The sequence below is a fragment of the Lacerta agilis genome, chromosome 2 (assembly GCF_009819535.1).
Source record: "Lacerta agilis isolate rLacAgi1 chromosome 2, rLacAgi1.pri, whole genome shotgun sequence".
NCBI lineage: Eukaryota > Metazoa > Chordata > Lepidosauria > Squamata > Lacertidae > Lacerta > Lacerta agilis.
The window spans coordinates 9028445-9056394 of NC_046313.1; the positions used below are offsets into that span (position 1 = coordinate 9028445).

At 44.6% G+C, this 27950-nt stretch overlaps 1 protein-coding gene across 21 annotated transcripts; it reads left to right on the forward strand.

Moving 5' to 3' along the window:
- The first annotated feature begins 979 nt into the window (after positions 1-979).
- Positions 980-25952, forward strand: PCBP2 (poly(rC) binding protein 2). 21 transcript variants are annotated; one of them, XM_033138491.1, is made up of 15 exons: positions 980-1102; positions 3437-3574; positions 4027-4050; positions 4146-4178; positions 4714-4830; positions 6791-6922; positions 8686-8814; positions 9668-9742; positions 11544-11630; positions 12452-12493; positions 13642-13714; positions 14093-14131; positions 15181-15236; positions 17611-17780; positions 20807-21883. In XM_033138491.1, exons 2-15 carry the CDS (start codon positions 3506-3508, stop codon positions 21135-21137), a joined length of 1377 nt encoding a protein of 458 aa, XP_032994382.1. In that variant the 5' UTR covers positions 980-1102; positions 3437-3505; the 3' UTR covers positions 21138-21883. The 21 variants fall into 21 exon arrangements, with proteins under 21 accessions (XP_032994382.1, XP_032994383.1, XP_032994386.1 ...); XM_033138492.1 differs by having other exon boundaries at positions 15184-15236; XM_033138507.1 differs by lacking the exon at positions 20807-21883 and adding an exon at positions 25561-25952 and having other exon boundaries at positions 981-1102.
- The last annotated feature ends 1998 nt before the right edge of the window (positions 25953-27950 follow it).

Here is a 27950-nt window from a genome sequence, read left to right on the forward strand (position 1 = left end):
TTGTTTAAATCGCATTACCAATCTCAAACCTTTTGAGTAAGCCAGGCTACATACATATACACACACACAGTTCAGATACATCACATGTGTAAAAGTCAATGGTAAAACTTGTGTGCTTTGCCTAGAGACACCATTATGGTGATGGGTGTGGAATATAAGTCACAAGGGGGTGTGAGTCGGTGGGGTCCCAGGTTTCCCCCTCCCAAAGGCGTCCCTAAGCACATGTCCTAATGGAAGCAAATTCACTGGCAAGGGCGCACTGGAGAAGAGGGTCGGGGGCGAGGGACACTCCAGCCCCCGCTTAATTCCGTCCCAGCTCTTTTCGTCAGTTTACTTTGTCCGATAAAACTTGACAGGATCTACTCTGAGCCGCTTCTGCTGCTTCCACCTCCTCCAGGTTGCCCTCTCTCAATTATGCTACAGTGCTGCAGGGATGTTGGGAACAGCCTTTGTGTCTACATATGCACAAACACAGCGCGCGCGAGATGGCTGCCTCCTTTCTTCCTCCCTCCGTCCCTTTCCTCCTCCTCCTCTTCTCCATAGTTCCCTGCTAGAGCCACGCTGCTTTTGGAAGACTACGCAGCACGCGGCCTGCAGGGGGTACCTCGCCGCTCTTTCGCTGGGCGACGCTCTAGCCGGCGCCCCAGGCTCGCTTCAAATGGCCCCCTCTTTATAGTCGGCATTGCAACGTCCGCTGGGGAAAAGACGCGCTGGCCGGAGCGTCTCTGTCGTTCCAGCGCGGAAGAGGTCTGCGCGGGGGAGGAGAGGGGAGGGCTCTTATCGTTTCCGGGTCAAGGCGGGGTTGAAATCGCCCCGCTCTCCAGCTCCCCCTCCCAGACCCGCCGAGGCCGCCGCCGCAAGAGCAGCTGCCGCAGCCCCTTCCCGCTGCCCTTGCCCTCCTCCCGCCGCCGCCATCCCGCCCGCCCGCCCCGGCTCTCTCCTCCTCCCCTCCCCCCGTCCCGCTCCCTCCGCCCGCCCCGGAGACCCGCGCACCACCCGCCCTCCCTCCTCCCGCTCCCCCCCGTCCCGTCCCCTTCCCCTCCTCCGCCCCAGCGAGGGAGCGAACGAACGCGTGAGCGGCCGGGCCCAGTCACCCCGCCAGGTAAGGGCTTCCCACCGCCCCTTGGAAAGTACTCTTTTTTTCCCCCCCTCCCCCCACTTCCGAATCCCCGGCCTCGAGTAGCTGCACTCTTCCGCCGACCCTTCGCCTCGAGCCGGGCCGGGCCGCTACGCGAGCCCGAGGATGCGCTTGCGGCCTACTGCGGCCGGGTCCCACCCGAGTGCGTGTGAAGCGCCTGGAGTCGGTGGGTGGGGGGAGGGGTGGCGCTGTTGCTACCATTTGCGTATCGGGGAGGAGCGGGCCCCGCGTGGAACGCGGCCGCGGGGGGGGGCGCAGTGGACTGGATAGCTGCGTGCGTATGTATGTAGTTTGGGGGGGGCGCTCTTGCTGCGTCACATCGAGCGGGATGTGGGCCCAGGCCTCTTGCGCGCGAGGGAGAGTAATGGCGGGGGGAGGAGGAGAGGGGCGGAGATTTCTCTTTGAGCGCGGGGGGGGGGGAGGAGAAGGTTGACGCTAACGCGGCCGGCTGTGAGTAAGAGAATGGAGGAGGCCTGGCTCGCGGGCCCAAGCGCAAGGCCGCCGGCGGCAGCAGCAGCGGACGGGCGGGCGGATCTCATGGCTGGAGCGGGTGGGGAGCGGAGGGGTGGGGAACTGGGGATGAGAAAACAGGACAGTTGCGTCGTGTTATTTCAAAAGGCGTCCCGCCAGCTATACAGCGCCCCCTTCTTATTTTTTCCTCCTCCTCCCTTCGATTCTTTTTTAGGCAGCTCTTCACTGGCGGAAAGTCATTGTGAGAACTTTATAGCGCAGCTTTAATCATTACAGTAGAAGTATAAAAAATTAAAATAGAGCCCTGTATCTATTAAACTGCCCGGTGGAACGAGATATATATATTTTTTAAAAGTTTTAGTATGAGGATGTGGAATCTGTTTAATTTACCCGTTCCCCTCCCCATCGACCCCTCCACGAGTTTGAAATAGGTTTGACTCTAAACTTAAGCGGTGCAAGGTGCAGATCTGCAAGTTTATAATTGCTCGTTAGAGTGGGCAGCTTTAGGGTGGGAGATGGTTTGAGACCTTGGGGAAGGAAAAATACTGTAAATAGGAACTTCACTGGCCGATTAAAGAAAAATTGCAACTTTAGGCTTCCGGTGGTTGGAGGATTGGCCTGTGTGGCTTCTTTATAAAACCAAAATCGGTTTAGGGTTGACAACCTTCCTTTCCATACATTAATCAATGACATGGTTCAAGGTGTTATTGTAGGTAGTAAACCCAGTAAATAAATTTCTTGAATATTGGAAGTTAAATGGATTAGTTGAGATAAATAATAATTCAGTGTTTATATTGTTAAAAGATAGGTACCAACTTGTGCAATGTTGCAGAAACAGCAAACTATTGGTGACTTTTAGGAGTTACGTCTTTTATTTGGATTTTTGCTTTTTGATCGTAGACTAGTGCTAAAATTATTTTCTTAACCTGATTCACAGTTCTTTTTGAATAAAAATGTTTTCAGCTTGGAAGTTGCTTGCTGTTATTTTTTTCTTCATATATATGAAAGAAAATGATTTTCATATATATGACTTTCACTTGCTTTGAAAATGACTTCCTATTCTCTTAATGAGTCAATTATCCCTAAGCATACTAAAAGGTGACTTCCTGTCACTGTTCAGTAGTACTGTATGGAAAAAAAACACTGCTCATGCTTAAAAGTTGTTACTTTACATGGTTAAAGTTAAGTTTCATGGCATGGGAAATGGGGTTCTTGTTACTTATAGTTGACAAAAAGAACCATGAAGTTCAGCAGCAGGCATAAATCTTGTCAAATATAGATGGATTTTTTAATAAATAAAAAATAGTGCAGGTGAAGCTGTGAAAGTGACTGGGAAGTGCTTCTGCTGAAGCTATTTGTAGTTTGCTGAGCAATGGAACTGGAAACTGAAAGTGACAATTGATCTCTATCTCTCCTAGCAAAGGAAGGAGGAGGTCAAGTTGTTCAAGGGGATATGTCTTTTCTGTGCCATGAGTGTTCAGGGGATCATCTTTAACCAGGAGTCTCCAATGGGCATTAACACATTTGGCTACTAAGTACTACCTGACCATTTTGTGAATAAACTCATTGGAGGTGTAAACTTCTGCGCATCAACTGATTAGTGACAGTAAGCACATGCAAATCTGTGGCTTTGACAACTTGTCGGTGACAGTCAACTGGACCTATTCCTCAGATTAAATCTTCTGCAAGATACATTTAATGCTGAGGCCTGTACAGTATGGAGAAGAGAACAAATACAGGACATCAAAGTGTTCAGATACTGCCAGAAAACAGTATTAATGAATTCTTGCGTGGCGACAGTGCAAGATAATCTTTTTTATTTTATAGGTTGATTTTCCTTCCAGCGACCAAAGATTTGACCACTTTCAAGCCTGACTTAACTGAATACAGCTCAAGATGGACACTGGTGTTATCGAAGGAGGTTTAAATGTCACACTTACTATTCGCCTACTTATGCATGGGAAGGTACTTGCTTTTCCTCATCTTGGTTGCGTCAGACTGAAACTAGGTCACAGTAAATGCCTTGGAAAACCCAGTTGTCTGATCAAATTAAAGCATCAGTTTGCTCTTGGCGTACCATGTTCTTTGTAGTAGAGCGCTCTGTTAACCCCAGTGGAGAATATAATACTGTAATAAGTTGGTTGGGTGTGTCTTGGAAAAACAACCAAGCTGCCTCCTAATTAGAGATTTACAATATTTTGTTCAATCATATATAAAGCTGCCCTAAGCACCATCTAGTAGGGGTGCTACATTCAACTTTTAAATGCCCAAACTTGCACTGTTAGTTGTGCAGATGAAGGCTTGTTTGTACATAGAGTGGGGTATAAGCAGAAAATTGTATATACACTGACGGGTGGGCTTATATTGGATTGTTAGACTGATCGAGAACTATATCTTTCTTATGTTTGCTGTTTCAGGAGGTTGGAAGCATCATTGGGAAGGTGAGTGGTCCAGTGTAATTATTATATTATTTCCTTAATTCAAATTAGTGACACCAATAACCAGTTTCTCTTTTTTTCTGTGTGTTTGTATGTAGAAAGGAGAATCTGTAAAGAAGATGCGTGAAGAGGTAGGTTCTTGGGGATAAGAGCAGTGAAAACAAATCAAGGGAAAGTTAAATATGACAATAAGGGGCTCCTCACCTGGTAGAAACAGTTTACTGAGGCGATACCAGTCAGTTCGAAAGATTAGGCGTTATTCATGCCCAGTATCAACTTGAACATATCAATTTATGACTTTCCTAAAAAACCAACCAGTCTTGATGGGAAGGAGTGGTAGCTATTTGTATCTCAACTTCTGAAAGCTGTGTTTGGCAGTATCTCTACTAGGTACTTCTGATCTGCCTAATGCACTAAAACCTGCAGCCTTGTCCTTTGCATGTTTATTTGGAGTAAGTCACAGTAAATTCATTGAGCCTTAATTCCAAAATGTGTGCATAGAATGGCTGTCTTAATAGAAAGTCGAACGGGGGTGGGGGGAAGAGACAGAATTGAAAAGGGGAGTCTCCTTTGACCTACCTTGCAGAGGGTTGGGCTGGATGACCCTTGGGATCTCCTCCAGCTCTGATTCTATAACTCAGTTCCCTTCCCCTCCCCCCTTTTTAGAGTGGTGCTCGCATTAACATCTCAGAAGGGAACTGCCCAGAACGGATTATCACTCTTGCTGGACCCACTAATGCAATTTTCAAAGCATTTGCTATGATCATTGACAAACTGGAAGAGGTATGTGACACCCCCCCCCCCCTTTTGATGGGTTGAATAATGTGTGTTCCATCTGCTGATGTCTGATGTGTTGGAGGTGATGATGTGGACCCATCGTTTCTGGCAGTATTGAATGTGGTTAAAATCTTTACTGCAAACACAATGAGAAATACAAATGGGCTTTATTTACTCATACACCACATTTTGTGGGAACATGGAATTTCAGTCATACACATTGGACTCTAGGACTCCCTTGAGTAGGAAATTTTGGAGCACGGAGATTAATCTTGATATTTGGTAGTATAGCAATGGAAAGGCTGTCTGATTAAAACAATTTGATCATTGCTCAAGAATATAGAGAACTTCATATCTAAAAGCATATCTCCCAAGTTCTGCAAACTAGTTCACTTTTTATGTTGCTCAGTTCCAAGTTTACTGCCAAATTGGGACTGGTACAATGTTCCAAATTGCAATTTGTTTTCAGTTGCCTTTCAAATCAGTAGCTTGGTGTAGTCATCATTTTACTTAGGATCTTATATTCTTTGCATAGTTCATTCGCCCTGCTGTTTCATTAGAACACTAGGAATAAACAAAGTTTGAAGCATAAGATTGACTTTCTGGCAAGCTAAAATATGTGTAGCAAGATGGGAAGGTACTTCTCTAGCGATATCTCTTAAAGCAAAATGCCTATTCACTTAACCGCAGCTGTATGATTTGTGGTAAGCTGTGCCTCTTTAAACTTTTGAAATTCAGTGCTTGAGCATTAGCAGAATGCCAGTAACCCGAGAACACTTTTTGCTTCCCTACCTCCCCCACAAGGTCCGAGCTTCTGTCCTTGACTTGTGAAAGATGGTGTCTTATTGCTCCTGGCATGGAGATTTGCAGCTTGCTTAACAGAATAGCTGTTGCAGCTATTGAGTTTAGATGCTTAGGCTGTGCTGTTTGTAAGGCTTACATCATAGCCAATGTATGAAAGATACTGAATATAAGCTCTGGCACTAACAGAAGGTTTTTGTTTCTTGAGTGCCAGGCCTTCATGAATGATGTGCAGGCTTGGCTCTACTGAACCAGTTTATAGTTGACATCTGGCTGCAGCGATTTTTAAAAACTATCTTACAGTGTATATGGACAGCCTCTGGGATGCAGAGATTATCTACTCTGGATTTTTACTGGATAGGAGCTTACTTCTAGATGCCCGCTATATTCATGGTTCATGCTATAAGAGAAATCTCTGGAAAAGTACATGGGGGAGTTAATTAGCTAGCCCAAGGGCACCATAAAGTATATCTCCTTATTAAGAATATAACTAAGCTTAAGAAAATGGTACATGTTCCAGTTCATGCTCCCAAGGTGGCTTATTAACAATTAATGAGCATGCTTTTTGCATTCTACTCATACTCCATCAAGGAGTTTATGGTGCAGGAGAATTGAGTCATCAGGATATTGTGAAAGAACAAGGTGAATTAAGCAGCTTAGCCATATTTTAAAAATTGTATCAATACAGCTTCTGGCTGTGACTATATGAGAACAGTTTCCTAAGCAGAAGCTGTTGTGAACCAGAGGTTGCCAGTGTTTTGGGGCCTGTGGGCACTGTATGCACATCACAACCAAGCACACATTTGTGACCTATAGGCTACAATAGAATACTTCTTTCAAGCCTAATTTCAGTGGGAGGAGGGGACCTAGTGAGCAACAGGGAAGGCTCCTGTGGGCACATGTGCATTTGCAGGCAGTATGTTGTGAACCCTACTATATACATAAGTGCTGCATAGATAACAAATTGATGGACTATAATGATGGAACAAATATTTAGACTCTTTGCTCCTCTATAGTGTATCCATTGCCGGAACCTCACATTTTTTGTATCTTAAGCTTCTTCATTTTATTGAAATTTTGATTACTGAAAAACTGAAAAGAATAGCTAATCTTAACCTCTCATTTGACATTTTGATAGTTGAAGTTTGTTAACTTGTGCTTTCAGGACATCAGCAGCTCAATGACCAACAGCACGGCTTCTAGCAGGCCCCCCGTCACTCTGAGACTTGTGGTACCTGCCAGCCAGTGTGGCTCTCTCATTGGGAAAGGAGGCTGCAAGATCAAGGAGATAAGAGAGGTGTGTACTTAGACTTGTGAAGTTCGCTTGTGTTGCAAAATGCTCGTTCCCCTTCACCATGACCCCGCCCTGTGCCAAATGTATTGAGGTTGAATGCCACACATAGACTCTGCGTCATCCTGCTTAATACAGCCGCTTATATTTAGTGCTCATGAAACTGAGACGAAGAGCGGCTGGAGCCAAGCGCAGTGGAGTCAGGTGCTTTTTGTAAGTTTGTATTCCCCTTTTGGTCTCCCATCCTTTATCTCCAGGGTCAACTTATTGCCAGATAAGTGGCAGACTAAGACCTTTAAAGAAGTTTGAGTTGTATGCAAGGATGGCATCTGGGATTTGTATTTGACCACATTACCTAACTATTCACTCGCTTTCAGTCCCCTTTTCCAAATTAAATCTTGGTGCTATGAATGCGAAGACATTGGAGAGTTAATGCCTCAGCTACTGTATCAGCATAGAATGACTATCAGTATTCACCTTTGGGGGCCCATTTAGAGCTTTTCCTCCACGTATCTTGGTTGTGTAGTATTTCTCTCAATTTGAGTCTTGGGAGAGACCCCAGTTCCATTTGATTGAAACCCCTCATTTTAAAAACAAATGGGTGCATGGGTTGAAACATTTCAGAAAAATAAATATGTCTACATGGCATATTAAGTGGTATAGGCCAGGTTAAAACTTTATGTAACTGAATCCCCAAAAATAAAAAGTTACTCTCCAAAGCGTAGGAAAAAGCTGCATTTTCATTATGTGCCTCAGCCCATCCATGAGTGTTTAGGGTGGATTATAATGAATTCTGATTTTTATTGCCCATTTCTGCCTCTTGCACCACTTTAAAATTGAGCTAGCCTAGAAATAGAGATTTCCTTTTAGCTATCCATTTGCAGTTGGTTTCAATTGTCTTGACTACGTACTCTGGGCAGAATGCCATGTTGGCAAGCACTCCTACTTAACGTCAGCTGCAGGCCTACAGATACCAATTGCCAGTTCAGCATTGCTGCTGTGGCAAAGTATTAAACATAGGTGAACTATTGTCTCCTAATGTTTGGCACTGGTATCACAAACCTACACTAACCTTTCCATTTGATTAGGGTTGTATCCATTATGGAGTTTGCTTCCTCTGTTCCCATCCTCCTCCGCTTAAGAGGAAAGAAGAAAGTTGTTTTTGGTTGGCTTTCCATCATGAAGCCCTTCCATTAGTTCATTTCCTGCCTCAACCAAGGGTGCATGCCTCTCTCTTCTCCTGGATAATTTCCCCCCATAGGCTTTATTTTCAAATTTATTCCATTCCTATATCTTCCCTTTATCTAAAGCACCTTGTTCCTAAATGCAAAATTTGACTTTAACTACTACTATCTTTCCCCCACCTTTGTGGAATAGAAAGTAAGTAGTGATGGGGCTTGTAGGATTCTGTCCCTGTGGCTGTCATACAGGATTGAATGATGCTGTCTGATAAGTCCAGTCTTCAGTAACAATGGTGCTTGCAAAACCTTGTCTTCACCTCCTAGTTTATTTATGCAGTTTTGAGAGCAATAAATTTGTCCTTATGAAAGCTGGACTTAAGGGGCTTGTTAAGAACACTGGATAGTATGCTGGAACAGATCTTGTGATTTCTGTAATGTAGCCATGCACTAACTTCTCATGACTAGTTCTAAATCACTTTGGAGAAGAAGCTAAGTTATTGCTATTTGTATGTGTAATAAATCAGCTGTCCTTCTGTGAGGCCACTGAACATGAGGCTGAAAACCTGACTAGGTATTTTTAATCTTAAGAGCACGGGGGCACAGGTCCAGGTGGCTGGAGACATGTTGCCCAACTCAACTGAGAGAGCGATCACCATTGCTGGGATTCCACAGTCCATCATTGAGTGCGTCAAACAGATCTGTGTGGTCATGCTGGAGGTGAGTAATGGTGGAGTGACCCGATTTATTTAAGGTACTAGATTAAAATGAGTAAATGCACACACAATGCACAAATAAATGAGAGAGGCTACAGAGGGATTGTTGCTAAAAGCTTTTGAGACAAGCAGAAGGGCAAAAGGAGCATTGTCACTGGATTGTGGCCAGCTGCTTTCTAGATTTGGAACAGTTGCTACAGAATTCTTATATTGACAGCTGCCTCTCCCTAGTGGTGGTGTAGTTTTGGTTTTAAGTGATGCGAAGGTCACTGGATATTTTCTTAGTGGGTTCATGTCCACAGTATTTCCTGGAAGAGGATCATGAGAGCCAAGTTAGTATAAAAGCAGGTTAGGCTGCCTGAAAGCAACACCTGCAGCACAACTGAAGGTGCACTTGGAGGTATTAATCCTTGATCTAATGTGAGCAGCTCACAAAAAGCAAAGGATTGGTGAAACATGAGCTCAGATTGGTGATTACTTAATGTAACAAATAACTGCAGTCTGATTCAACCCGAGTGGTCTTGTGCATGCACCTCCTTTTGTTGTAGTGGCTTGACCTGCTCACTTGCCCATGACACCTCGGCGAAGCCTGCCTTGCATGTCTAGGACCACACATGTGAGAAAATTGTGAAGAAATCTAAATCGGTGCTTTGTGTCTCGGATTTTGATGATACTACTGCCTCCACAGCAGTGCCAGTCAAATGAGGAATTGTAGAAGACTGTGAAGTAGGCAGCTCATTAGTTCAGACAGCTAATAAACTGACCCATATAGCTTTGTGACAGATACTAAAAGAGTGTCTTATAACCAGAGTCTCTATAATTAACCATGTTTTTCCTCTTACTCTTTTATAATCTAGTCTCCCCCAAAGGGTGTCACCATCCCCTACCGACCCAAGCCATCCAGTTCTCCTGTCATCTTTGCAGGCGGTCAGGTAAGGACATTCCTTTTGTTGGGCATGGGTTGGGGGCAATAATATAGTAGCCTACCAAGCTTCGACACTGCCAGCACACATCAAACCACTCTGCATGCTTTATCACCTGTGCTGCCCATCTGGCCAGCATAGTGCTACCTCTGCTGCTTTGGTTTTGTTCTTTGGAGGCTGCTTTCAAATGTTCAACAGGCTCTGAGGTCCTTTGGGAATCGTAGTCAGCAGTGTGGGTTGGGGGAGTTAGCTGGAATTTGAAATTTGCTCCAGACGTAAAACCACAAGTAAGCCCACATTTTTTTTCCTGGCCTTCAATTTAAGACAGTGTTCAAATTAGTGGCTGATTGCAGTAGGCTTTGAATTATTCTGAACAGTTGTTCTAAAGCAGCAGGGGCTGAATAACGAGGAGGACAGGTGTTGGGAGAACTGGAATCCAGAGGATTGGGAATGTGAGGTGGAGATATGGCTGATAAGCCTATGATACTGAATCCAAAATCCAGAACATTCTGGAATTACTTCCTTTTACTAGATGATAATGATTTAAGGATGATTTAAATGTTGCTTGTTAACTACAGTTTGGGGAGGACACATAAAAGAGATGCCAAATAATACTGGATCTGACTCGCTTCCCAATGCTTTTACGTAATTGCTTCCAGTACACAGAAAGGTTGGGTACAGATGTGTTAAATTTTTGGTAAAACAGAGCATTGTTGCGGCCATTGCAGGATGGGACTTCAGTCTCTCAGCTTGCTGGAATCCTGTTACCATTACCATGGATTTCATTGAAACATGTTTGCTTGAGTGGGCTGTGCGAGTTCAGATAGATCCTGCAAGGCATTTTAAAGTTGTAGCTGGACTTCCAGATACTTGCAACTGTTTTAGGCAGATAGATCTCATGTGAGGTTGAGGTATGAGGGTTTGAGAAGCTAAAGCCTCTCAGAACTTCATGCCCAGAAAAGACTTCTGCATAAGTATGTGGAGTGGAGTTGGAACACTCTGGGGACTATTGTCATTGGACTGCTTTTGAGCACAGTGCCTCAATGCCCACCTGTATTTTTTATTTTTATTTTTAAAGAAGGCTATACCAACAGTGCAGAAGCTTCAAAAGTGAGTTTGGTGGGGTGAACTAAGCAAATATTTGCAAGCCTGTCTAAGAGCCTTTTTGGCTAATGGGTGGGGTATAAATGCTGTAAATGCTGGCTGTGAAAGTGAGAAACGGCAGAGCAGGGTGTTAATGGATAGTTTCAGTCAGTAACAGAAATTTAGAGGCAGTACCTGGACAGGTCTGGCTGTAGTTCACCCAGTGCTTATACATTCACATGCCACTTATATTGGGCTATCTGGCTGATACCTCTTGCTGGGGGAAAGGTGCTGTCGTGCTCTTGTTCTTGCCTCAATCCCTTCCCTTTTCTTTCCTGCCCCATTCATATTACCTACCCTCCCAGAGGCTCTTGACAGCTTGCTAGGCAGTTAATTGGCAGTGGAAAGGCACATGGGAGGTTACTGAAGATACAGTGGTAGAACCTTACTTGCATCCTGAGGTTGGTCTTGTGGCAGGTTAGTCCTGTTATGCCTTTAGAGAGCAAGACTCCTTTTGCCTGTGCAGGCCCCCCTGCCCCTGAAGGTGCCGGCAGTTGGGAAATCTCGCATTGTCTGGTGCTACTGATGTGACATGAGTTGGAGTAAGCCAGCGTCTGTCTTTAGTACAGGTTAGCCCTTGATCAGAGTAAGTTTTATATGACTTTGGTGTTGGCGAAAGGTTTTGGATTGACAGCCCTGGAGACTGAAGTCCTCTATTTATCCACAGGACAGGTACAGCAGCGGCAGTGCAAGCTACCCCCACACCGCCCCATCAATGTGCCTCAACTCTGACCTGGAGGGACCACCTCAAGAGGTGAGAGGGGAGTTCAGTCTCCATGGCCCATTCAATCCTTGGCCTCTTTGAGACTGCCAACAAGGGTGGCAAGACTGGTGGTGGCGGCTTGTGCTGTGAACTCCTGTTCATTGGGAACTGGATTAAGGCCACCAAACACTACCTGGCAGGCCAGTAGTCAGCCCTGCAGGTGGTAACTGCTTCGTCAATTCCAACCTGGGCTGCACTTCCCTCCCCCCCCCCGCCCCTGGCCTGCAGGTGAGAGACTTGTGCCCTCAAAACCTCACTTAGTGTTAAGCAAGTCCCCACGCAGTGAGTGCCTTGCTGGGTCACTTCAGCAGGGTAATCCCCAGAACCATCATGTTTGGCTGCTGCTCTCTCCCTGTTCTTCCAGATGCATTTCTGCCATCCAGCACCTGACTGTAGATTGTCCACGGCAGGTTCCTAGACGTGTGGATTGACGGGGTGACTTAGTGGGGTGGGAATGAACACCCAGCTGGTTCCTCTTAGCTTTAAAAGCAGTTGGAGGCATAGGTCTGGTTTGGAGTATGCCTAGGGCAGGAGGGCTTGTAGCACTGTCCAATCCTCCACTACACAACAAATCTTCACCAACAACCAGCTGCTAATACTATAATCCTTTTTGTGGTGGGGACCAGATTCCCTTCTCACACTACGCACACTAGCAAATCTAAGCAGCCCCCTTAAGAGAATTGCCTGCCTTCAGGCTCCCCACCAGCAATTCTCCCCCCTCAGCTCTCTGGCTTCCTGGCTAGTTGAAATCTGTCTGTCACTGGGTGGCTGTCCAATGGTTTTTAATAGGACTGTTTTCCTCCTTTTTGTAGGCCTATACCATTCAAGGACAGTATGCCATTCCACAGCCAGATGTAAGTTTTGTTTACACTTCTTGTCTTGAAATCACCCCACTTCTCCCTTCAAAATTTCTCCATGCTTTCTCAACAAGCAGCTTTAGAAGTCTGTTTTGATTTGAAGCTGAAATCTGACCAAAAACGATCCTCAAATTTTGTTCAGCACTTCTTTGTGTAGCCAATCTTAATCTCTCCTTTTTCTGCCGGCCTGTGACACACTTGCACAGCAAAGCTTGGTACACTTTTCCAAGTTTCAGTTCCCCCTTCCCTCCCAATTTGATGTAAAGCCCCCCAAACAAACAAAACAAAACTCCATGGTATACTGTCATTGTGGTTCTTGGTACAGGGCATAGGGCATCTTGGTGTAGTGCACTTCACCGTGGTGGTGGAGGAGAGGCTGGCCTCTGACTTCTGCTTTGCTGTTGTCTCCAAACATGATACTCTGCATCATGTATAGTCACTGTGCAGGTGTGGCTAGGAGGTGGTGGGGCTTTTGCTTGGGGTGCCTTTCCTTGGCACGCTTTCTTCTAATAAAACCATTAGCTATCTTTGCTTGATGTAAAAGGATGCTTTTCCTTCTTTACCAAAACCTTCTGGTATTTGAGCTAGATGCAGCACTTGCAGCTTCTCATTGAAAGATACATAGGAATTTGATCTCTGCTCATAGCATGTTTAGAACAGGCAAGGGTGGGGCTGGGGTAAGTAGGTGTAGGGGACAGAGCTAGAAAACTGCACTGTTTAATACTGGGGAGAGCATCTGACTCCATTCTGGTCACTCCTCATGATATACCTCTCCCCTCCAAATGCTTGACAGAGTCCTGCATGGTGTAGTCCCAAGCACCACTGCAAACCAGCCTCTGTGTTACTTTGCCTGTTCGTGCTTGTCTCCTAGTGTTCGTCACAATTCACTGCAGATGCCTTCTGTTGAGCCAGGGGACTCTTGAGATGGGTGTTGGCCTCACGCCCCATGGTGCTTTCCTTCTGTCTGCACCCATCTCTGCTCAGGGAAGCGCTTGCACCTTAACCCAGTTTTCCCTCTCCCACACTCCTGCCCCAAGGGGCAGCACCTCATGCTCAGCTTGCAGTGTCTGTTTTCCTTTAAATTGTATGCTAAGCAAGTAAGCCTCCGAATTTCCTAACATCGGTCTTTCTCTCTTCCTTTCTAGCTGACCAAGCTGCACCAGTTGGCAATGCAACAGTCACACTTTCCAATGTCTCATGGCAACACTGGATTCAGTGGTATGGAAACTCCTCCTTTCTTGTACAAACTACCAGTCCAAGAGTCTTTCTTCACTTGGCCTTTAGTGCAGATGTTTGGCTTAAGCTCCATTATTTTACTTAGATATATATATATAAAATAAAATAAATCCACAGGTAACCATCCCTGGGTGAGGGTGGATTTCACTGCCCTGAACGAGATCAGATTGCTGTTAGGTAGAGTCTTCATGTTGCTTCCCTTCCCTCACCCTTTCAACAGCTTTGCCAGTTAATTCTTGCCTTCCAGATGCTGCGATCCTGACACTAGTGCCAGATTGTGTAATATTTTGTCTTGTGGCTGAAAGCCTGCTAGGGCTTCAGCTAGGACCACCACACTTACTGTCCCTTGTATCTTGACAGGCGTTGAATCCAGCTCTCCAGATGTGAAAGGCTATTGGGGTAATGACTGAAAACAAAACAAAACCTGTAGTTAACTATTGTGTGTTAATACTGGTGGGAGATTCTTTCCCAGGCAGCAAATTCTGCTAACCCATATAGTACAAAGGAACTGCAAAGTAGTGTTAGGTGCAAAGGCCAGGCTTCTTAAACCTCCCTTCTCTTGCGAAGAAATCTAGCTGGAAACGGTTGGAGAGCAGGGCAGAAGAGAATGAATGAAGTGTCTTATTTCTCATTTAGTAACCAATTTGTTTGCTTGTGAAGGTGGTAGGTCAACCACAAGTGTTTCTATAAACAGCTACACTGGACCAATAAAACTAAAGGTTGGACCATGATTTTTGTGCCATTACTCTTTCTCCATTTTGGTCAATGCAAAAGTGTTCCTCCAATTCTTGCGATGATTTTGAGGCAAGAAGAACATTGACATACAACTATAAGGCACAAATGGGAAGATGAAAATGCATGTTTGTTTGGGGGGTCTGTCTTTGCTACAGCTTTGTAGGACTCTGTAAAAAGGTCATCCCGGTTCATTTGTTCTTTCTGTGTTTGAACAGAGTCACTACTTCACCCCCACCCTGGCCAAATGAAAACCATTCTGTTGGTGCTTGCCTTATTGCCAGAGGGTGGAGTTTACCATTGTGCTGTGGCGTATATCACAGCAGAGCAATCATTGCAACTTTTAAGACAGAATGATCTCCCCTCTCCCCATGCATTGCTCTGGGGGTTATTCCAACCCCTCCGGCCAATTTCAGGGAGTACTGGGGTATGCAGATGAGGGGGGGGAAGCCCCATTGCGCAAGGGGAATCCCTCGTGCATGGCTTGTGCTGACGGGGCTCGTTAGGTGAAACCTGCCAATTGATTTTAACCCTGGTGCTTAGGAAGAGGGGCTTGGATATAACATCTTGCATCTCGCTCTTCTCCTATTTGAGAACCTCTTCAGGTTAGCAGTTTTTCCTGCCGCAAATGCTAGCCTGACTGGTCTGGCCTCTGTTCAGTGCCCCCTCCCCCAGTGCCTTGCATTAAACTGGTCTTGATCTCTTTTGTGTCTCAGCAGGTTTGGATGCATCAGCTCAAACTACTTCTCATGAACTCACCATTCCAAATGATGTAAGTATTTTTCAGAGATGCAGAATTCTAGGAAATCGTGGCTTGCAGACGGGACAGAGCTGCAACTTTCAGATGGGCCTGGGCTCCGGCACTGCTTCCAAGAGTCCTGTGGCAGGGAGTTACAGCATTGTTCCAGTCCTACGCTCTGGACAGTTGCCCTCCACGTGGAGGGACAGAGCAGAGTTCACAACACTGCTACAGATGGCAAGGAAAAGGCAATTGGACTGTAATACCATAATGGGGACACCCAGGCTACTGCCTCTTCTGTTTTGAAGGAAGCTCTTTGGTTAAGATTCCTGACTGTAACCTGAAATGAGAGAGAACTTTTGTACTTTCTCATTGCAGTCCTTTATAACCACCTGCAACCTAGAACTTGGAAATGGGTTTGCATGCATGATCCTGTTTAAGGCTGTTGAAGAAAGAAATGGAGACAAGAGCTGGGCACAGATACTTCAGGGGCCAGAAAGGGAGAGGTAGTAGGAGCTGTGTTGAGTACTAAAGTACTGAGCTGTCTCCAGACACTGCAGGCATTCCTCTACCCTATAAGAATCGAAACAGTGGAGGCATGCAGGATTTGCAGCCCTTCACAGGGCACCATGTGGATTTTTGTGCGGTGAAATCTTGAGCATACAAATACATAGAAAACTGGGTGCAACCAAATCTGATGCAGCTGGCAGCAGTGCATGGGCCTCTTCATGCTCCTGGGAGAGCATTGCAGATGAGAACAATTGAGACAAGACAATGGTCTGTTAGATTTTTGCAGCCAGTTTTATGGGGTGACTTCAGGCCACCACAGAGCTATCAACTGCTAAAGCTGGCTAGTCTTCCAAAGTATCCCAACAAAGGCTGGAGTGTCTATTTGGACCTTAGTGCATTTGTGCTCTGCTTGCAGAGTTTTACTTTATGGGTGGTTATACCACCAAGCTTTGTTTACAAACAAGGTTTTAGGTTCTGTTCTCCATGGGTAATATTGTTATGGAAGTCTGTAGAGCAGAAGGTAGTCTGGCTGTCTAGTGACAGCTGGGAGTCTTGTGAAGCATGTAAGATTTCGCTTTCTCTAAAAAGAGACTTCCATTTTAACAAAAGTGCATTTTATATATTTAGTAAATTTGTAAGCTACCCTATACCCGTAGTTCTCAGGGTGGTTCACAACATAAAATTACAATATGAAAAACACAAAATACATAATAAAAAATAAGAACCAAACAAATCAATAATCCTTCCTTCCACAAGGGAAGGAGGAGTGTTTTCACCTGGTGCCCAAATGTGTTGAATGTGTATAATGAAGGCACCAGCCAAACTTCTCTGGGGAAGCATTCCACAAACACGGATCCACTGCAGAAAAGGCCCGTTCTTTTGTTGCCACCCTCCAGATCTCATGGAGGAGGCACACAAAGAAGGGCTCAAGAGGAGGATGTCTGGGTCCTATTAGGTTCATATGGAGGGAGATAGGTACTTGGAATTAAGACTTTAAAGTGATCCTGAGTATAGATTTGCCTTCTAAAATTTAGGCATTTGTGGATGGCTAGGGATTCTAGTAAAGAAAAAATGCTACAGGGAACAGTCTTAATAGGTAACGTGAACTTCAGATCCAGAAAAGGGACTTTCACAAGTTGTTCCTATAACAAACAAAAGTTGGAGAAGTCAAGACAAACTTGATCTTAGGCAGGCAACTGAATTTTTATAGTTTTAAGTTTGATTCCCCTCCACATTTTTAGGTACTGTGGAGATAAAATGTTTTCTAAGCATAAAGGGAATGTGACCAGCCTGATTATTCTTTTCTTGGTATGCAGTCATGATTTCAGATGGTCCCTCAGATTTCATCTGAAATGAGTGTTTTCACCTTTTCCAGAGCAAACGGACTGACAAATTCAGATTGGCCTCAAATAATAGTATCCAAAGTGTCATAGTGGTGCAAGGCTTGTTTTCAGTATGCTCACATGTTTTCAGTACAGCTGCATCAAGGGTAGAGAAAGAACAATTACAGAAGCCTTTGAATCTGCCTTTCATTCAGAATCTGTAATGTGTGGAAATCTTGAGGTTCTCAGAGAGCAAGCATGTGAGCATAGTGTCTGCAATATGAGATAATATATAAAGATAGTTCATCAGTACAAATGACGCTTGCATAGATGGGCACACAGATACTATATTTGTTGGGAAATAACCTGAAGTGTCATTCTTGAGTTAACAAATGTTTACCTGGTAGTGAAAACACAGAAGTAGGCATATGCTAATCAAATAATGAATGAGTTGGAATTTAACTAGCTTCCCAGAGGTTAGGCCTGTACTTGACCTGAAAAGAGAATAGCAGGACAAAATGATTATCTTTGAATCCTAAGCTCCATTTTGACCATGAACAACTTTTGTTTCTCAGCTGATTGGATGCATCATTGGGCGCCAAGGCGCCAAGATCAATGAGATTCGCCAGATGTCTGGGGCGCAGATCAAAATTGCCAATCCAGTGGAAGGATCTACTGACAGGCAGGTTACCATAACTGGATCTGCAGCCAGCATTAGCCTGGCTCAATATCTAATTAATGTCAGGTAAGTCTATTCAAATGGCATGCTGCTTGGTAATGCATGTATGAGTTGGCAGAACTGGGGGACGTGAAAGATCACTAAAATCAGGGCAACATTTTGAAAAAGGCTGTTTCTCTGAGCTGAAATAGAACAAAAACACCTTTCTTCTTCCCACTTCCCTGGTGCAAAAGCAGCCTGTGCACCAGACCTCTCCCTTGACCTTCTAGTAGGTGGTATGGAGGAAGGAGAATAGAAATAAATGGGATATGCAACACTCATTCCTTGGCAGCGCTTAGGCTTTTCACTAGAATATTTCTGGTTTGTGACATAGCCAACCAACATTGCTTCTTGAAAGTCTACATCAAGGTAGACTAAACTGGAGTCTTGCTGCTAAGCTGAGCCTGTACAAAAATAAGATGCTTAACTGTTCCTTTAAAAAAAAAAACACAAACAGCTGGTGCCTTTTTTGAGATCTGGAAGCTATGTGGCCCAGTTTACTGTAGTTAATAGAGGAAAGGGAAGAATTGGGGCTGCCCCAGAGGTGTAGTTTTCTGCACTGCAAATGCTGCAGCAGCTCCCTTTCCCCCTGAGTACTCTTGCTAGCAGCAAAACCCTCAGCTATGGGCTGCAGCAGTTCTCTGCAGCAAACAGTGGCTGCTCCTTGGGCCCTGTCCTTAAAAAGCCTACTTGGCAAGAGGCCCTCTGCAGCTTTTGAGCAGATCAGATGATCTCATAAGGCAAAAGTGAAAACATCAGCTTAATGGAGAGCATTGACTTCAATAATTAAAAACCCAGGCACGAGCAGCTGGCATTTCATGCCCTAGATTTCTTCCCTCTCTTTCCAGTGTAGCTAAAGTGTTCATCGCAGAATGACAGGTTAATGATTAGAATCTATGGGTTAGCTTCTGGCTCCAGCGTAAGTGCCTTCCTTCTGTAATGTAGCAAAGTTAGGCTTCCCTGTGAGCTTTCAGCTCTCTAAACTCCCCACTAATGAGTTAATGCATTGCAGGGGGCTGGATTAGATGACCCCTTTGGTACCTTCTAACTGTAATTCAACGATTGGCTAATAGCAAAACACAGCATCTGTACAAGTAGGTGCTCTCCCAAATACGCATCTGCTATGATTTTTAAAGCAACCGCTACATTTTCCTTGGTCCTTTGCCCTGAGGAAGTTGAGAGCACCTCAATTTTCTAAGAAGTGGCCATTTGGGATGCTCAGGAAACAGTTGATTTCAGGTTAGTTCCCCAGCTGTACTAGTCAGAAACTAGGAAGTTTCTGCCACCAAATTTGAAGTTCTGTGCAGCATTCAGTGACTTGCTGCTTACAAATAGCCAGTTTCTGCTGTTGGAATTCCTTCTTGGAGGTGCACAGACACAGTATTTTTGCATTGTGGTGGCAAGCAACAACCAATTAGCTATACCTTGGCTGATATATTATGGCCTGCAAAAAAGAAGGCTGCTATGTGAGCGGCTAGATGACACTTGGAAAAAGTTATTTGTAAGAGAGATTGCTAATAGGTACTTCCCCATTCTGAACTCCTTAAGGGCTTAGCGTATTTTTATTGTTTCTAAAAGCCTAAATGCTGTACACAAAACAGGTAAAAAGAGTTTGCTTGCAAAGTTGCAGTATAAAATATTGAGGGGAAGGGAACTGCTATATAAACAGCCATCCTTACGAGTTTCACATTCTGTGATGCTTACCAACTGTCCTTCAAATCCTATCTTGATGTGAAATGCTAAATGTATTTTGCAAGAATCCCAGGTAGTCAAGGCTGGTTTAAGCTATGAGGACCAGTCATTTAAAACCGATTCTGGAGCATATAGGACTTCAGATGGGGATGGAGTGTGGGTCATTTTGATGGTACTGATGATACTGCTTCTTGTCTTCAGCTCTTACTGGGCTGCATGTTACTGGTGTAACATTGGTTAAAATTCATTCAGTTCAGATACTCATTTAAGAACAGTGGTCATAACCATTGCCAACTATCTCAGTGTTCCGGGCATTCCAAGAATTCTTTTGCCAATTTTCAATGGAGCTCCACAAGTGCTCTGTTGAAGCTTAATCCCATGAACAAAGGAAATTGTGGAAGATTGCTCCTGCAACATGAGATGAAATTGCTATTCAAATAAAATACATGGCTCTTTTCTTTAGAAGCAGCCTATATTTCCACTTGATGTAGTTCAGTATGCAGGAAAACCTAACTGAGAACCACAATGTTGTATCTGAAAAAAGAGATGTGCCTACCATTCTGCAAGCTCTTCCTTATTCTAACAAATAAAGCCTTCCCTTGGGTGTTTGGCTTGTTTTATTCATTTTTTGAACCATTTTTAAAAACAAAAATTATCCTCTGGCTAGATGAGGAATAGCCTCCCCCGCTGTTTATAAGGATGTAGAAAACTGGATTGTGTTAAAACCTCTGACAGTTGCACAAAGGGTTTGTTCATTAAGACTTCCCTGATAATTACTGCAACCTTGGAGTGGAACACAATGCACTGTTAGAATTGGTTTGCTACCTAAATGCATGTTTTGAATACTGTCAGGAACTACAGCCTGCCTGCATTAAATCTGAAGGGACAGCTGCATGGGCAGGGGAGGGAGGGAGGGAGAGTGGTGTGTTGCAAGATATTGTCAGGAACAGATAGGATTTCAGCTGCCTTGACTACATAGTTTTAGTGGCAGTTCTCTGTAGCTTCAACAAAATGTGTGTCGTAGTTCAGTATTGAAGCAACCAAGTTTCTGCTTCTGGAATTGAGGAAATCAAAACCTGGAACTATTATTCATAATGGGATTGGAACTGTTGTGTAGGCTGGGATTTTTGTTTTGTTTTGAGGGGGGGGGGGAGTTATTAGTGCACCATGGTACACCTAAGAGAATGTTGAGATTCCCTTGCAGTCAGCATTCTCTCCCATCCCACCTTTCTTCTGGCTATGCTGTTTCCAAAGCTTCCCAGATTAGTTTCATGCTATTTAAGCTGTTTGTGTCCTGTGCTTTTTGTGTGGTGCTCCCACCCACCCACCCGTATTTTTGTTCCTTTTTTCCTCTGTTACAGTTTAGAAAGCGCTAAACCCTCCTCCCAGGCAGCCTCCGTCACGATCCCCGACCACCTCAGCATCAACCTCTCTCAACCCTCCACCCCTTCTTCTTCTTCCTCCTCCACCACCACCCCCTCGCTTGCGACAGCGGGGGTCTCCGACGCACCCTCCAGCCTCCCCAACCCTCTTCCGACCGCCCCCTGTGTCTCCAGTCTGCTTGGCATGAAACCCGTCCCTCTCCTGGCTCTAAATGTTGTGTCTGCTGCTAAGGGTGCCTCCACCACCTCAGCTGTGCCATGTGTTACTAACAAACTGAAAACGGAAAAACAGAGATTCTCTCCTTACTGAGTGTCTGCTTGTGGCCTTAGAGGAACAGCAGATTGCTTTTCAGCAATGGGGATCCCATAGAGGAGACTTGGAAGAGCTTTTTTTAAAACTTCGAAAGAAAAGTGAGCTTTGTGATTCCTTTAGGATGGAGTTTTTTTTGCTGGCAACCTCCACTAGGTCAAAGACAATTGAGCAAGTGTATTAATCAGTTTGAGTCCAGTAGTGATCTTGATTATGTAGCTTGTAGCTGTTGCTTTAGTAGTTTTGTTTGCATTGTTACATGGAATAAGGTGGGTGGGGAGGGAGCTGGGGGGGCAGGGAATGCTAGGGTCCGTTAACGAAATAACTCACTTGCAATTCCTTGGTTTAAGCTGTGCAAAGATTCTACTTTGGCCAAACTTGTCTCAATGTCTGTCCTTGTAATAAAGCTGTCACGGTGAGAACATGCACAGATGTGCCTGAATTGGGACCGAACTCTGACCACAAGCTGGTTGAATCTGACATTGCACCCCCAGGCTAAACTTTTTTTTGAAAATTATCTGCACTACTTCACTGCACTAACACCATTATTAAGTATATAAACTTTCCTATGGAGACTCTGATACCTAATAACACAATTGTGAGGGTGTGAGCTGTAATGGTGCTGGGGGACAGGTTCAGATCTTGAATACTATTCCTGCTCCTTTACAAACTGCCACTTGCCAGCGTACACAACTCACCTGCTCAGTAGAAAAAGTAATATTCTTTGTGTGCACACCGTTCCCATGTAAAAAACTGCAGCAGACCTTTAAAAAGCTTGGGTGATTCTGATACCCATCTTTCTCCACACCCAAGACTTTTATTAGCCACTTAAGAGAGTGAGATAACCTGGAGCGACACATATGCTGTAATGAACAGCTGTGACAATGCTGCAGGTGCTGCTTTCCTCCATGGCATCTTCTAAAAAATCTGTTCAGCTTTCTGATACTTAGTCCTTAGAGGTGGATAATTCAGACACCTAGAGATGTGGTTTCAGAAGCACCTGTCTCCTGATGGCAATACAGGCCCCTGACGTCTCCCAACATCTGAATGGATGTTCCCTCCCTGGTGCATGTATTCTGTATTGAGAGGTGATAATCTGTAGAGGCTGGGCAGTTGGCTTCACTTGTTCTGGTCTTTCAACTTGGGCTTTTGAGGCCAGCAGCTGCCTGTTTCCTCCACTAAAGGCTATTTAAAAGCCGTGTGGGAAAACTGGGCAGACAAAACAGATAATGCAGTGGGATGACATGCTCTTGTGTTTAGCATAGTACATGTTCATTCTTTCTGTCTGCACCTAAATTCACTTGATCTTTAGCCTGGGGTTGTCACATGAACACAAAGACACTTCCTTTTTTTTGAGCACTCTTAGACTTTCCAAAAACTTAATAATTCAGGCAACATTGAATAAGAAACGGTGACAGCTGGAACTGCTAAGAATCTTGTGTTATCCTTTGTATTAAAAGAAAGTTACTAGAACAAGTTTGAAATGATGACTGATGGCTTGATTCTGGGGCTGCAGTAGTTAACTCTTTGCATCCAGGGAGCTGGGAGGGCCTGGCCTTATCCTATCATAGGGGGCGGGGAGGCCATCAACTGGCTGACTTAATGCAGTTCTGTCAAACCCTTTTTCCTTGAGTAGCAGAAGTCTTTTTTAGTACTTTGTTTCTGCAGTTTGACTTTCACAATTGTAACTTTTTTTAAAAAAACTGTTCTGCTCTGTAGTGTAACCACATAAAGTAAAAATTGTCCACTCTTAACCAAGTTTTTGGGCTGGCCGTCTTGTTTTATAGTGTTCTGTAGAGGCTGACTTAATGGGCTTTAATTTGTTCTCGACTAGCAAGTCTGGTTATGTGTTGTCCAAAAGCTATTTGTTCATGCAGCACTACCATTAGGCAATGGTGTTGATGATATGGAGCTCCAAGTGGTGGGAAATTGGGATCAGAGCTTCGTTCATGTTCCCTTTTTCTATCCAGCTGGCATCCATGTGGGCCTGTAATAACCTTTAATTTCTATTAGCTCTATGTTGAGGTAGGCAAAAGGGGTTCCACTGTCAAATTTTATTATACCAGAGGTACACTAAGCATATATTACTGAACTGGTTTGCCCAATAATCCTATGAATGGTGTGTCCACTCTTACCATCTTTTAGAATCTTGCCCTTGCTTCCCATAAATTTTCACTCCCATGTGCAAGTGGTCGCTGGGGGATAATGCAGAGCAGATCTGCTTCGAAGGTTTGGGGCCCTTTCAGAGAAATGCAAATAAGTTGATCTCCAGCAGAGACTCATTCAGTGAGCCTCTGAAACATGCTGCTCTCTGTGTCAACCTGATTACTTTTGTAGCCTCATCCATGGGTTCATGACTTGTCCATTTCTTGCAGCAGAAATCTTGTTATAACCTGATTTGCTAGTGTCTTGCTTCAAGACACGTCAAGTAAACACTATTTGCAGACACAATGTTGGGATTTATGTGTTTGCTTTCTAGTGCTCCCAGTAAAATTGTCATTCTAAAAGAACCTTACGTAAATTCTTCCTGGTTTGGCAGAATTTATGCCCTTTCCCCAAGATACCCCTTCACAAGTGAGGGCCAACAGCAAAGGTTTGGTTACCTTATCTAGTTGAGAGATGTTGACCGTAGGCCATCACAGCACACAGAGTGCACATGCTTCTCTGCCCTGAAATGGGCATAATTGGCATTGAGGGAAGAGGTTGTTTTCTTCCAACTCCACTTAACAAACCCCCTTCCCCCTGTTCTTTACAGGCAAGGGGCCAGAGAATCTATATAACTCTGGTCATGCTGCTAAAAGCCAGACAATACAAATGCATAAATGCTGATTCATGGAGAATAGAGTACCACACCTTTTCTCTTAATTTGAGGAAATTAATTGTCTTTGCTCATGGATATCTGCAGTTTTTGCAAAACTACACTTTGAGGATCTGTGTGGGGTGGTGAGATGGGGGGCATCCTGCAGTCTCCCTTCCCAGTTCTAGAAGAACAGCGTACAAGCCAAACTGCAGCACAACAAACTGCACAAACTTTTCTCATCATAAGCTATTCTTAATATTACACCCTTGAATGGTTCTACCCTGCCCATTGGACTGTCAGTTTCAGCTCTTTGAGCCTTCTTGGTAGTCCTTCACATTCTAAAAGAAGCAGAAGAATATTTAAATGATTCGACCACATGGGCAGGGTCTGATCATGAGGGTCTTTCACCCCGATTGTGGCACAGTTCTTTGGGAAAGACCTGCACAATTTGGCTGCACCCCTGGGGTTGGATCATCTTAAATATTCTCCCAGCAGTGGAGGAGCTGCTTGTGGGTGCACACACCTTGCAGAGCTATAGAAGAACCTATAGAAGGCTAGTTTGCCTTGGAACATAAAAGGTAAGTTTCATATAGCTTGGCTCCACCTCTTGGATTAGATCTCAAGTTCTTAGATACTTGAATTGGTTGAATTGTGGTTGGGCCTTGAATGTTATTGAATGTTGGTTTCTGTAGGCCCTTGTGGGGTCAGCTTGTAACAGTCCAAATGTGGGAAGGGGTGCTAGTGGGAGTCCTCCTTTAAAGAACCTTGTGTATTAGGGATTTATTCAATCCCCTCCCCCTGCCCATCCTCTCATCAGCAATGGACAAAAACGTGCCTTTGTGTTCATGCTGGAGTAGCAAATTGATTGCTGAAGCAAATGTAGGTCCTCTTAAGCACTGCTTATTCAAAGGCTCGTGAGCAGTGAATTCATCTGATCAGAGTGACGTGGCTTATGTTAAAACTTCATAGGCTGAATAAAACAATAGTCTGGCTTTGGGCTTTAAGCATCAGGCAACTGTAAAAGTTGTCTAATTTATAAATCGAACCATTTCTGGCTTGCCGCCTTAATGATCTGACTGGTTAATTCTTTCCTTGCCTGTTAACCATGGAACTTAATTGCCTAACCATTGCAATACGTATTGGTGGCTTCCTTCAGGAACAAGACACTCAGACACACAAGGCAAACTGAGCCACAGCTGGCATGCTAGCAGCAACAGGGGCCACCATGTTGTGCCTACTGCTAACAAAGCTCAATGAGCGAGAGGAGTTCTGGTGACCGCCTGGCCCAGCAGGAAAGCAACATTCAGGAGCCACTGAACATTAAGGACCATCTAAAAGTTACTGCAGCCGCACATACTTTGAAGATAATATATTCCTTCTGGGCTTCTTAAATGACAAAGTGGCCATCCAGCCCACTGCTGATCTACAGCTGCTTCTGAATTGCCTGGCATGGTGTGGGCTGCAGGGCATTAGTCTTTGAATGTTGTGGGAACCAAATGGTTTTGTTCTGGCTTTTGATTATATCATACGTTTGGGGTTTAAAATACTTGTAGTACAACTGGGTAGGATTTTGTCTTAAACAGATTTTTTTAAAAAGGCCTTTAACCTTTGTTCTCGTTGTAGGCTTTCTTCGGAGACTGGTGGAATGGGAAGCAGCTAGGACAATGCAACCGCCTCACTCATTACCCGTTTCTGCTGTTCATCCCCATGATCCATCTGTGTAGTTTCTGAGCAGTCAGCAATTCCAGGTTTTAACTAGTTTGTAAATTTTCAGTTCTACATGCTTTACCCATCCACTCATGATTTTTTTTTTAATTGCAGCATTTTAATTCCTTTTCTCTGTTCAGCTGTTAAAATGCTGATTCATATTTTAGTTTATAAGCTTCTCCCCCTTTCTTGGCTCATGAAGTTTTTCTGTTATGTCATGAGATGTAAGAGTGGAATTAATACATTTCAGTTTAGTTCTGTAATGTCAGAAATTTTTCAAAAAAATAAAAAGATGGACTGGAGCTTTTTTCCTTGTGAATAGAAAATATTGTGGTGCTCTTGAGTCTTTATATCTGGCCTTTATTAACCGTCTGTGACTCCGTAAGGCTTCAGTAAGCTTCTTTGCTTGGAAATGCTTAAAAAGGGTCCTGCCTTGGTGACTTGTATGGGTTTGAGAGGTGACTGCTCCTAGCTTTTCTAGTATAATCTATGGGTTAAAAGCCACCTCACACCGGAGAGGGAACGGAGGAGTAAGTAAAATATGCAAAACATGTTAGCCCACTCCTCTAATGCACGGGACACTAAACTTCTATGAAAACTTGTATAACTGCTGTATGTTGTTGGTAGTTTCCTCAGAGAATCTGTCTTCCGAGTGAGCTGTGTTTGTGTGGGCCTGAAACTCTTCAAGCCACCCAAATGCCTAGGCTTTCATTTGGAAGCTTGGGGCAGGCTCTGAGCTACCCCTCTTGTTACTGAAGTTGGTTTTTATTTTCAATATGGGATGCAAATTGAGACGGTCAGATCTCATTATGGTAAAATAAAGAAATTCTAATTCCCTAGACCTCTTATGCTGCAGTGCTTTCCTGTAACTGGGTCAGGCCTTTCACAATTTCAAGAGGTGAACACTAACTATACAATGCAGGTAGCCAACATTGCGTTTCCCAGAAGTTGGACTATGACTTCTCAAAGCCCCAGCCAGTGTTCAGATGATGAGAGTTGTAATCCACAACATCTGGAGAGTACTACCTGCCCTTCCTGTAGAATATATGCAAGATGCCTTCTGGTATGTAAATGTGAAATGCACACATTAAAATTTCTGCACATAAAACGAAGCCACCCACCTTATGAGGGCTTTGAGGTAATCTCAGTGTGTGAACAAAATGCCACTTTAGTTTAAAGAAGTTGCTACCTTTCATGGGGGGAAGGGTTAAACATTGTTTAGAGAAGGTGATTCTGAAATGAGAGCTTCTTGTGGGCTGGTTTGCATATCACTGTAAACAGTGCTTTTTTCTGGGGGGACGCAGGGGTATGCATACCCCTAAACATTTTGTGAATCTACGTTTGGCCTCATTGAGGGGCAGTATTGCTATTTTTAAAGAAAAATACACTGACTGTAAGTCAATAAAGTGGTACCTCTGTTTTCGAACAGCTTAGTTCATGAACAACTTGGAAATTGAATGCCGCAAAGCCGGAAGTAGGTGTTCCAGTTTGCGAACTTTTTCCGGAATCCAAACTGTTCTGTTTTGAGTGTTACACTTCCTTTTTCAGTGCCACACTTCTGTTTTGAGTGCCCCTGCTCCTGCTTGCACGGGAGTAGGAGCTGGATCAGGGCAGCTCAGCTGGGGAGCGTGAAGCCTCCCTTCCCAGCACAAACCCCTCAGTGGAAAGTCTGAGGGAGCCTGCACCTCCCCAGCTGAGCTGCCCCAACCCAGCTCCTACTCCCGTGCAAGAGGGAGCCGGGATCTCTTGTGGCAGCTCAGATGGGGAGTGTGAAGCTTCCCTTCTTAGCTGAGAGATCCCTGCTTCTGCTTGCACGGGAGTAGGAGCTGGATCGGGGCAGCTCAGCTGGGGAGGTGCAGGCTCCGTCACACTTAACATTGAGGGGTTCACGGCTAGGGGTTCCTTTAACTTCTCCCCTCAAGGGAGAAGTTTAAAGGAGCCCCCACCTCAGCATCAGAGCCCCCTGCACCACATGAAGGCAGCCAGGCGGGGAAGGTGGAGGCAGCCTGACAGCTGCATCTTGAGAGCCCCTAAACCGCTGCTGAGGCAGCTGTCAGGCTGTCTCTGCATTGCCATGCGATGCTCCTTTAAACTTCTCTATTGAGGTGAACGCAGCCACGCACCCCTCAGTGCAAAAGTGTGACGGAGCCTGCACCTCTCCAGCTGAGCAGCCAACAATCTTGAAAAAGCAGCAACACAATAAATTGGAAAAAAGCAAACCAACCGCAAATGAATCAAAATCGCAAGAAAACATAACACTGATAGTAAGCCTAATTCTAATCCTTATGCTAACACTAACCCAATCC

Bases quoted from the DNA above. Each gene is read 5' to 3' on its own strand.
- PCBP2 (XM_033138491.1), top strand. From the start codon at position 3,506: ATGGACACTGGTGTTATCGAAGGAGGTTTAAATGTCACACTTACTATT. The intron at 8,815-9,667 runs GTGAGTAATGGT...TTTATAATCTAG, and splicing joins TCTGTGTGGTCATGCTGGAG to TCTCCCCCAAAGGGTGTCAC. The intron at 15,237-17,610 runs GTAAGTATTTTT...TTTGTTTCTCAG, and splicing joins AACTCACCATTCCAAATGAT to CTGATTGGATGCATCATTGG.